Genomic DNA, 12,075 nt, shown 5'->3' with positions numbered 1-12,075 from the left:
TTTTTTTTTTGAGACAGAGTCTCACTCTTTTGCCCAGGCTAGAGTGCCGTGGCATTAGCCTAGCTCACAGCAACCTCAAACTCCTGGCCTCAAGCAATCCTTCTGCCTCAGCCTCCCGAGTAGCTGGGACTACAGGCATACGCCACCATGCCCAGCTAATTTTTTCTATATATTTTTAGTTGTCCAGCTAATTTCTTTCTATTTATTTTAGTAGAGACAGGGTCTCGCTCTTGCTCAGGATGGTCTCGAACTCCTGAGCTGAAACTATCCACCACCTTGGCCTCCCAAGTGCTAGGATTACAGGCATGAGCCACTGCGCCTGGCCTGCTACTGATTTTTGTATGTTGATTTTGTAACCTGCAATTTTACTGAATTCGTTTATCAGTTCAACAGTTTTTTGGTGGAATTCTTAGGGTTTTTCTATATATAAGATTGTATCATCAGCAGACAGACACAATTTTATTTCTTCCTTTCCTATTTGGATACCTTTTATTTCTCTTTCATTCTAATTGCTCTGGCTAGTAATTCCAGTACTAAGTTGAATAGAAGTGGCAAGAATGGGCATCCTTGCCTTGTTCTTGATCTTAGAGAAAAAGCCTTCAATTTTTCACCAATGAGTATGATGTTAGCTATGGGTTTATTAATTCCCTTTTATGCAAAAGGAATGACCTGAATAGAGCAAACTCCCACACCACCCACCTCCATGGAGAGGGACTCACCCAGCCCTCTGCCAGAACTTCCAACCATGGCCTGGGGACCAATCTACCACTCTAAACAAACATCCCCCAACACTGGCTTGGACTATGAAAACCACAGAAGAATGGAATGACGCAGGAGAACAGTTGCATTACAGGCTTTCAATGAATCCTGCCAGGTCAATCTCCCAAGTAGGACATAAGTGTGCCATCTAAGGAACTCCTCTTCTATTCACTAAGTAGGAGAATTCCCAGCAGAGGAGAACAGGTGTACAGCAAACTTAATCTGTCACGAGCTGAGAGAAGAGGTTTCAGATGAGAAGGAACCAGCAAAAAAACCCTGGCAACATGAAAAAACAAACTGTTTCAACACCCCAAAGGATCACAATAGGTCTCCAGCAATGGACTCCACCTAAAGGAAATTGTTGAAATATCAGATATGGAATTTAGAATATGGATGGCAAATAAGATGAATGGTATTATTGAAAAAGTTAAAAGCCAACACAAAGAAACCAAAAAAATAAATCAACATATGAATGCATGAATGAAAAATATGAAAACTCACTAAATAGAGAGACAACATAAGAAAGGGTATAAGAAAGCTTAAAGAAATCAAAGAGTCATTTAAGGAATTACAAATACAGCAGAAAACTTCAACAACAGACTAGACCAGGCAGAAGAAAGAATTTCAGAGCATGAAGACAAGGCTTTCAAATTAACTCCATCAGTCAAAAATGTAGAAAAAAGAATAAAGAAGAATAAACAATCACTCAGAGAAATATGTGACTATGTAAAATGAGCTAATGTAAGAATCATAGGTATCCCTAAGGAAGAAGAAAAAAAAAAATCAAAAAAGCATGGAAAACCCATTTGAGGGAATAATTAAGAAAAATTTCCCTAGTATCACCAGAGATTTAGATATCCATGTACAAGATGGTCATTGAACACTCTGGAGGATTCATAGCAAACAGGACATCACCAAAACACATAGTCATCAGTCTGGCCAAAGTCAAAATAAAGGAGAAAATCCTACAAGCTGCAAAGTGAAAGTAAAGTAACTTACAAAGGAAAACCCATCAGACTCACAGCAGACTTCTCAGCAGAGACTTTACAAGCCAGAAGGGATAGGAGTCCCATTTTTAATCTTCTTAAAAAGAATAACTACCAGCCAAGAGTTTCATATACTGCAAAACTAAGTTTCATAAGTGAAGGAGAAATAAAGTCTTTCCCAGACAAGAAGACACTAAGGGAATTTGTCACCACTAGACCTGCCCTACAGGAAATGCTCAAATGTGCTCTATATATAGAACAGAACAATCAATACCCACCAGTATAAAAAAAAAACCCAAAAGTTAAACTTCACAGCTCTTATAAAACAGTAGCACAAAGGGGAAAACAAAACAACAAGGTAGTATTCAACATCATGCACAGAACAGTATCTCATATATCAATACTAACATTGAATGTAAATAGCCTTAATGTTCCACTTAAAAGATATACATTGGCTCAATGGATAAAAAAAAAAAAAAACCACAACTAAAGTATATGCAGTCTCCAAGAAATCCATCTAACTCACAATGACTCTGATACACTCCAGGTAAAGGGACAGAAAAAAATTCTACACAAATGGAAACCAAAAGTACAGGGGTAGTTACTCTCATATCAGATAAAATAGGCTGTAAATCAAACATAGTTTAAAAAGACAAAACTAGTCATTATATAATGATAAAGGGAGCAACTCAGCAGGAAAATACAGCAATCCTAAATATATTAATATATGCATCTAACACAGGAGTGCCAAGATTCATAAAACAAATTCTACTAGATGTAAGCAAAGAAATAAACAACAGCATCATTACAGCTAGGGACTTCAACACTCTACTGACAGTACAAGACAGATCATAAAGGCAGAAAATCAACAAAGAAACACTGGACTTAAACAGGACTCTAGAATAAATGTAACTAATAGATATTTACAGAACTTTCTACCCCAAAACTACAGAATATAAATTTTTCTCATCAGCACATGGGACATCTTCCAAGACAGATGATATGTTAGGGCCACAAAACAAGTCTCAATAAATTCAGAAAAAATGAAATCATACCATGTATCTTCTCAGACCACAGTGGAATAAATCTAGAAATCAATTCCAAGAGGAACTCTCAAATCTACACAAAGTCATGGAAATTGAACAACCTGTTGCTGAATGATCCTTGGGTCAATGATGAAATTAAGATGGAAATCAAAAGATATTTTGAACTGAATGACAGAGGACACAAGCTTTCAAAAATCTACAGGATACAGAAAAGCAGCACTGAGGGTGAAGTTCATAGCCTTAAATTTTACATCAAAAAGACAGAAAAATCTCAAATTAACAACCTCTTGTTGCACCACAAGGAAGCAGAAAAAGAACAAACCAAACCCAAAGCTAGCAGAAGAAAAGAAGAAACAAAGCTCAGTACAAAATGAAATGGAAACAAACGAAAAAATACAAAGTATCAATGAGACAAAAAGTTAATTCTTTAAAAAGATAAACAAAATGTATAGACCACTAGCTAGATTAACCAGAAAGGGAAGAGAAATGACTCAAAAAGCTCAATCAGAAATGAAAAAAAAGACATTACAACTGATACCAGAGGAATACAAAACATCATCCGTGACTACTATGAAAACCTCTATGCACACAAACTCCAAAACCTAGAGGAAATGGACAAATTTTTGGAAACATGCAACCTCCTAAGGAAGAAACAGAAATCCTAAACAGACCAATTATGAGTAGCGAGATTGAAAGAGTAATAAAAAATTTCCCAAGAAAAGCCCCAGACCAGACAGATTCACAAGTGAATTCTACCAGACCTACAAAGAAGAACCAGCACTTATTCTACAGGAACTGTTCCATTACATCAAGAAGGGAACCCTCCCTAACTCATTCTACAAAGCCAGTATCACCATGATACAAAAGCTAGGAAAGGATACAACAAAAAAAGGAAACACAGACCAATCTACATTATGAACTTAGATGCAAAAATCCTTAACAAAATACTGGCAAACTGAATTTAACAGCACATCAAAAAGATAATTCACCATGATCAAGTGGGTTTTATCCCAGAGATGCAAGGATGGTTCAATATATGCAAATCAATAAATGTGATTCACCACATAAACAGAAGTAAAAACAAAGACCATATGATCATCTCAATAGCTGCAGAAAAAGCACTAGATAAAATCCAGTACTTTTCATTATAAAAAACCCTCAAGAAAGTAGGCCTAGAAAGAATACACCTCAAAATAATAAAATAACCACATGTGACAAACCCACAGCCAACATCATACTGAATGGGGAAAAGCTGAAAGCTTTTCTGCTAAGAATTAGAACAAGACAAGGGTGCCCCCAGTGTCACCACTTCAATTCGACATAGTACTAGAAGCCATAGCCACAGCAATCAGGCAAGAGAAAGAAATAAAGGCCATCAAAATTGGGAAAAAGGAGGTCAAACTATCCCTGTTTGCTGACAAACATTGTTAAAATGTCTGTACTGCCCAAAGTGATTTACAGATTCAACACAATTCCCATCATAATGCCAATGTCATTGTTCATGAGTCTAGAAGAATTAATCCTAACCTTTGTATGGAGTCAAGAGTCCAAATAGCCAAAGCAATCTTATGCAAAAATAACAAATCTGGAGGCGTCACATTACATGACTTCAAATTACACTACAAGGCTATAGTAACCAAAACAGCATGGTACTGGTATAAAGGTAGAGGCATAAGCCAATGGAACAGAGTAGAGAACACAGAAATAAAACCATATAGCTATGACTAACTAATTTTCAACAAAGCAGACAAAAACATACACTAGGGAAAGGACAACCTATTTAATAAATGGTGCTGGGAAAGTTGGTTAGCCATGTGCAGAAAAATGGAACTGGATCCCTATTCTCTTGTCATACACAAAAATTAAAGATGGATTAAAGACTTAAATTTAAGACCTGAAACCATATAAATTCTAGAAGAAAAAGTAGGAAAAATTCTTCTAGTCATTGGCCTAGGCAAAGAGTTTATGACTAAGACCCCAAAGACAAATACAGCAACAACAAAAATAAACAGATGAGATTTAATTAAATTTAAAAGTTTCTGCAGAGCAAGGGAAATAATCAACAGACTACATGGACAACCTATAGAATGGGAGAAAATATTCACTAACTATACATCTGACAAAGGATTAATATCCAGAATCTACAAAGAACTCAAACAAATCAGCAAGAAAAAAAAAAAACCATTAAAAAGTGGACAAAAGATAGGAACAGAGTTTTTGTCAAAAGAATAGACAAGTAGCCAACAAACATGAAAAAATGCTCAATACCACTAATCATCATGGAAATATAAATTAAAATGACATACCACCTTAACCCTATCATAATGGCCATTATTAAAAAGTCAAAGAACAATAGATGTTGGCATGGATGCAGTGAAAGATGAATGCTTACACTGCTGGTGGTACTGTAAATTGGTACCACTTCTGTGGAAAATAGTATGGAGATTTCTCAAAGAACTATTATAAAAGTAGGCCTACCATTCAACCCAGTAATCCCACTACTGGATTTCAACCCAAAAGAAAAGATGTCATTTTATAAAAAAAAAAAAAAAAAAAGACACCTGTACTTGAATGTTTATCATAGCATAATTCACAATTGCAAAGATCCGTATCAATCTAAGTGCCTATCAATTGATGAATGGATAAAGAAAATGTGCTATATATAATGCCATTGAATACTACCCAGCCATAAAAAAAGGAATGAAATGTCTTTTGCACCAACTTGGATGGAACTAGAGAACATTATCCTAAGTGAAGTACCTCAGGAATGGAAATACAAACATTGCATGTTCTCATTAATAAGTGGGAGCTAAATGATGGGTATACACGGTCATATAGTGGTATAAAGCAGTGGTCCCCAACCTTTTTGGCATCAGGGACCGGTTTCATGGAAGACAATTTTTCCACGGACGAGGGGTAGGGGGAATGGTTTCAGGATGATTCAAACACATTACACTTATCGTGCTTTATGTCTATTATTACACTGTCACTTGTCGCTCACTGATAGGGTTTTGATATGAGTCTACAATTGATTATCGTCTCTGAGCAGTCAAATCTTTCTGCTAATAACAATCTGTATTTGCAGGCGCTCCCCAACACTAGCATCACCGCCTCAGCTCCACCTCGTATCATCATGCATCAGATTCACATAAGGAGTGTGCAAACTAGATTCCTCACATATGCAGTTTACAGTAGGGTTCACACTCCTATGAGAATCTAATGACTCCGCTGATTTGACTGGAGGTGGAGCTCAGGCAGTAATGCAAGCGATTCGGAGTGGCTGTAAACACAGATGAAGCTTCGCTCACCTCCTGCTGTATGGCCTGGTTCCTAACAGGCCACAGACTGGTACCAGTCCATGGCCCAGGGGTTGGGGATCACAGGGGTACAGGACATTGGAACTAAGAAGACGGGAAGATGGGGAGGGAGGTGAGGGATAAAAACTTACCTATTGGGTACAATGTACACTACTCTAGTGACAGCCACACTAAAAGTCATTCAGCATTATACAATTCATTCTTGTAACAAAAACAATTGTCTTCCCCTTATATTTTCAAATAAAAATTTTTTTTAATTTTTAAAAATCAAGAAAAGACAAAGATTAAACATACCAAGTATTGGTGAAGATTAAGTAGAACATTCATTCACTGCTGGTGGGAACATAAATGATACAACTACTTTGGAAAACAATTTGTCAGTTTCTTAAAAAGTTAAACATAATCTACCATACATCCAGCCATTCCACTCTGAGGTATTCCCAAAAGAAATTAAAGCATATGTCCAAAGACTTCCACATGAAAGTTCACAGCAGCTTTATAAGGAATAGCCAAAAACTGGAAACAATCTAAATGCCCATCAGCAAGTGAAAAGATAATAATTGTTGTGTATCCATACACTGTAATACAATTCGGCAATAAAAATAAACTACTGATATAACATTGATGAATCTCAAAATAAATATGCTATGTGAAAAAAGCCAGACAAAAAGGTGTGTGTGTGTATGATTCCATTTACATAAAATTATAGAAAATACTAACAAATCTATAGTGAGAGAAAGCAGATCAGTAGTTGCCCTAGGACAGACAGACGTAACAGGAAAGAGAAGGAGGAATTTCAAAGGGACACATGGAAGCTTTTGAGTGTGATGGATATTTTTATGATTTTGATTGTGATGATAGTTTCGGAGGTAAATACATATGACAAAACTTATCAAATTATACATTTTAAATAAATTGTATTTTTTACATATACAATTTATTTTATGTTCATTATTCCTCAATAAAGCTTTTAAAACTAATTTAAAGAAACAATAACTATTACATTGAATTATTAAATACTTCACTTTGAAAGTACTAAGAAGGAAAAATAGTGCCATTAAGAGTAGTATATAATAAGGGGTAACTTAGTCTGAGGAGTCAGAAAAGCCTCCTTTAGAAAATAGTATTAAGCTAAGATTAGAAGGATAATCAGTAATTATCCAAGCAAAGACCAGATAAGAAAGAGTTCAGAGAAGTGACAGTGTATGTAAAATGCACTGAGGCCAAAAAGAATGTGACACTTTCAAGGAATTTTAAAAGACCAGTCAGCACAGAGAAGAGAAGGGGTGAGTCTAATCTGCCAAGGGAGCCAAATCTCACAGACACGAGTTCTAGAAAACCACAAGTAACTTACTTTATCAAATTAGGATCTTAGAAACACTCAATTTATTTTAAATTCCTATTGTGTGATTATATATTTTAAAAATGTAAGAAAAAATCCATTGATATAAATTATACATTATGATCTTACTTTGAAATGAAGACTTGGGGCCTGGGAACATTCAATTTAATTTCATAGTTACTGATAGTTTCCCTACAATTAATAAAAAGAATTCCAAATATATTTGTCTTTATACGTGCATTTTTTTTAATAGTAGCTTAGGGAAAATGTTTAAACATTTAATCCTGCCTCTTTTTGTTTATAACAACCTAATTCCTAACATATCTTCATTTTGCTGTCACTGGAAATAGAATACTTCCATTATAAATGTGTGAAATTCAGTGTCCCAGTTTGACTAACCTAAGAAGTTAAAAAAAATTATCTATATACATTAAATAAGATTTAATAGATGACTTTAGGAAAATATTCAATAAATATGTTTACAATAATAAATTTATATCTACAAATAATTCACGATATAGTGATATATTTTCCAATCTCAAAGCATTGATTTATGTTATTTTGTTTACCTAACAAAAATTAGAAGTCATAGGTTCCAAAGCCACATTAGCAAAAAAATGTCTAAGTTTGAACACAAAATATAAATTTATATAAATACAAATCTCAGCTACTCTACAAAAATAATTCTAAAGAACTAGTTTCTCAAAGAGAATGTCATTCATGCAAAAAAATTTTAATAATGTTTTCTAGCCTAACACTACACTAAGCTACTCAAATACAATTTGAATTAGAGTCTACTATGTCCTTGATTATTATATCTCAAACATATTTTTTTATTCTCATTCCTAAGTCCTTTAGTCTAGCTTTAGCTGAAAATCATTGTTCCTTTTGTTTTACCTGTGTGAGGAATGGCTTGTAATTCTTGAGTGTTTTATTCTTTTCAAATGGAAACAGAAGACTGGAATTAATGCTCAGAAAACTGAAGTACCTACCACTTTTTATACTATATTTGCTTCTGCATTTCTTCCCCCAACCATCAATCTTCCACCCTAAAGAGGCATTTGAAGAATACTTTTATTCCCTAGTAAAACCCCTATAGTAGAAAAAAAGCTAAGTTACCATGGAACCAACCAATTACTTTTGACAACTGCTTACCAAGATTGATCAATCATTTTTGATGTCTGTTTGTAAGGTTGCTATCCTCCAGTTTAGTAAAAGACTTTCAAGATAATTAGTGAAGTGAGAATTTCTAGTTAAAGCCTTTTCCACTGTGTTATTTCTTCAAATGCCAGCTAGAACAAGCTACTATCTTCAAATAAACCTTTCATAGCTTAGCATGTACTTTACAAAGAATTCTTTTCTTCTAAATATGATGTTCTCTTTAACATTAAATACCAACATTTTCTTTATCCCTAAGTGTACATAATAAAACACAGATAGTTGTACCATTTGTATTTACTCTAATTAGTAGCTTGTATTCCACAGAGAGATGCAAAAGCATTTACCAACAGAGTACAATGAATCATGGAAAATAACAGCTTCCAAGGAAATTATGAATATTCAATGATTAATGCAGGATGTATTATTATTTAACTATACATTAAATATCTATTCTTCTTTTACTCACTAATGTATTTTGTCTATGAACACCATCTCTCAATGTTACTTAATCTAGTTTTAACTTGATCTGTGATCTTTCTTACTAAGTGGGACATCTGCTAGTGAGGTCACAGGCTGCTGATCCAGCTGATTAACAAGTTCTACTACTTTAAAATGTAAATTTTCAGGACTGCAGCAATTTTTGTCATTTTTAGACAAATGGAGCAAATCTACCTACACACAGGCCAATATCTCTAAATTACATACAAATCAAGCAATCTCCCTATGTAAAAAAAAAAAAAAAAAGGCTTTTTTCACTGTTAGCTGCCAGTTTATATGTTCAAAATTCTCCTGCTAGGTAAAGAGACTGGTTGCTATTGTCACAGTAAAAGTCTAAGAACACTTGAGTAAAAAAGGCTGATAACAAGCACAATTCAGTAAGATCTCTTTCCTCTTCTTGAAACACTTTTTAAACTTTTAATTAACATCTCTCCCAAATTTAAAAAAAAAACATAGAGAACTACAGTACTATGCTTACTTATGAAAACATTAACCCTAGAAACATTTCAACCTATTATTACAAAAAAATTTCATAAAACTTCACTTTGAGATTTCACTTTCAAAAACCAGCAACAAATTAATTTAAATAGTACAATCTACCTAAAATTTTTAAATGCCATTTTAAAAAATACATTTTTATATTTAGTTTTAAGGGGCATTGTTTTAATCAGTTCATAGTAAGAGTAAAAACAAAAACAAAAAAAGGAAAATATGCTGTGTTTAAAACTCCAGGAAATTGTCCTAGAATACATAAATAAGGTGAACCATATTCTTACCTTTGCCTTTAGAGCACAAGAGACATTTCACCTAGATTTTGCTATTATCCTGACAATAAGTATTAGTAATGTACAATGTGTATTTTCAGAGCCACAAACCATCCAGCAAACTTCAGATTAAGTCTCTAGAAGACTAAGAAGCTTTCTTAATGATTGTTATCTGCAAGCTATCAGAAGGCTACCCTAATAGCTTTAATTAACATTTGTTTACTTCCCCTACAGCCACCCATTTCTCTTTATATCAGGCAGGAATGTAATAAACATCAACCAACAAGGGGAAAGTATCTCTACCTTAGTAAAGCAAACTCCTTAAGCGCCCTGAGCTTCAGAAAAGCCAAAGTGGTGTTCCCACATAATAGCGGATGGTGAATTAATCAGTTAGAAAAACCCATTATCTCCACCACATTAAAACGTTCCGGTATTTCATCCTTTTATCTAACCTAAAGTCACCTTTGTATTTCTCAATCCAAAATTGTCTAGCAAACTAAACACAGAACATTCGCTAAAAGTACACATTCTGGAGTAAAGCTGGCTAATTTGGAATCACAACTTGGCCCTTTCTAACGTGTAATGTCAGGCAACTTACTTAAAGGCATTGTCTCGATTTCTCTCCATAAATCCAATTCTGGTAACTCACAGAGTTGTGAGGAACAAATGAGATAATCGACATAAAGCGCTTAGAACAGTGTTTGGCACATAGCGAGCCCATCATAAACTCTTCTTATGACCACTATGATTACTAAATAAACTAAAATGTTAGCAGGGGTCACCTCTACAGAGAAGAGTAGGATGGGGGAAGAGAGAGGTACCGGTAGACCATAACTTTGAACCTTTACCCTTTTGTATTTGAATTTTTCACAATGCGCATGTGTTTCATGAGTTTCTTGCATAATTTCTGATTTAAAAATATTGTCCTAACAAAATGGTGTTTGTAATCGTAACTGATAGTGAAAATGTTCGTGCTCAGCAGGGGATCAGAAGTCGCTGCGGACACCAGGAACGCTCAGGGAAGGCTTCGCTCCACGTCGGTCAATGCTGCGAGCGGGCCCTGGTGTCCCCGGGACGCCCGGGGCTGGAGGGGCGCAGAGCGGGCCCCCGCTCCGGGCCAGGGGATCCGAGGCCGCAGCGGGGGAGGCCTCGATGGGAGCGGGGCAGGGCTGAGGTTCGGGGTCCGGAGAAGGCACTTACTTGAACCTGCCCTGGCAGTGCTGGCACTGGTCCCCCACCCAGCCCGGGTCGCAGAGGCAGGTGGAGTTGACACAGCGGCCCGAGAAGCAGGAGCCCGTCCTCTCGCACGGCTTGGACTGGGACACCTGCGCGTAGAGCGCCAGGTAGAGGAAGCCATAGCACAGCAGCCAGCTGTTCCCGTCCAGCAGCCAGGAGGAGGCGCCCCCGCCGCCGCCGCCGCCCGCCGGCCGAGCCCTCCACAGCCCCCGGGCCGCCGGCTGCGGGGGACCGGTGCGGGCCCGGCCCCCCGGCTCCATCTTCCCCAGCGCCCCTGCCTGGCGGGGCTGCGCTCGCAGGCGCAGACAGGGATGCTCCTGAGAAGAATTCTGGCCGGAGAAAACCTCGCCGCCGCCGCTTCTCCTCCTCCTCACCGGCGCCTGTCCCAGTCCCGCTCCCCGGTCAGGAGGGACAGAGACCAACCACTGTCGCCTCCGCTCGGCTGCCTCCAGTCGCACTCCGGCATCGCCGCCCAGTCTCCTGACCTTGTCCTTAGCGGATCGACCCCACAGCCGCAGCACCCGGACCGGGCCAGAGGCAAGGAGCAGGCGGCGCAGGCTGCGCCCGGTTCTCGTGAAGGGACCTGATCGCGAGGAGGACGGGACCCCGCGCGCGGCCCCGCCTCGCCCGCGGCCCGCGCCAACTGCCTCAGCTCCGAGAGCCGCGCGCCCGGGAGGGCGGGGGCCGAGCGGGAGCCCCGAGGTGGGCGCGCCCAACGCAGAAGGGGGGGAACGGGGAGACGGCGGTCAGCCCCGCAGCGCCCGCCAGGCGGCCAGCCGCCCGCCACCAGCCTTCCGCTCTCCTCGGCCGTTAGCCAGCTGCTGGGGCCGCGGCTGCAGCCCACGGTGCGTTGGGCCGCCCCCGACCCTCGCGCGTGCCCACGCTCCCCCCCACAGGCCTGGCGCCGTGGTTTCGCCCCGCCCCTGACAGGGACCGGGGACTCCCCCCGCGCGAGCCCACCCCGCC

The 12,075-nt window shown here is 38.6% G+C and overlaps 1 protein-coding gene across 1 annotated transcript in view; it reads right to left on the bottom strand.

Moving 5' to 3' along the window:
- ATRNL1 (attractin like 1) overlaps positions 1 to 11,754 on the bottom strand; it is a 563,691-nt gene extending 551,937 nt beyond the window's left edge. The window contains exon 1 of the mRNA XM_069459886.1: positions 11,074 to 11,754. Coding sequence (XP_069315987.1) covers positions 11,074 to 11,369 — 296 coding nt within the window. The 5' untranslated portion in view covers positions 11,370 to 11,754. The remainder of the gene's footprint in view (positions 1 to 11,073) is intronic.
- Positions 11,755 to 12,075: the final 321 nt, after the last annotated feature.

The sequence above is a fragment of the Eulemur rufifrons genome, chromosome 28, assembly GCF_041146395.1.
Source record: "Eulemur rufifrons isolate Redbay chromosome 28, OSU_ERuf_1, whole genome shotgun sequence".
In the NCBI taxonomy this organism is placed as follows: domain Eukaryota; kingdom Metazoa; phylum Chordata; class Mammalia; order Primates; family Lemuridae; genus Eulemur; species Eulemur rufifrons.
The sequence above is the reverse complement of the archived record's forward strand: the minus strand, read 5'-3'. Positions and strand labels throughout refer to the sequence as shown.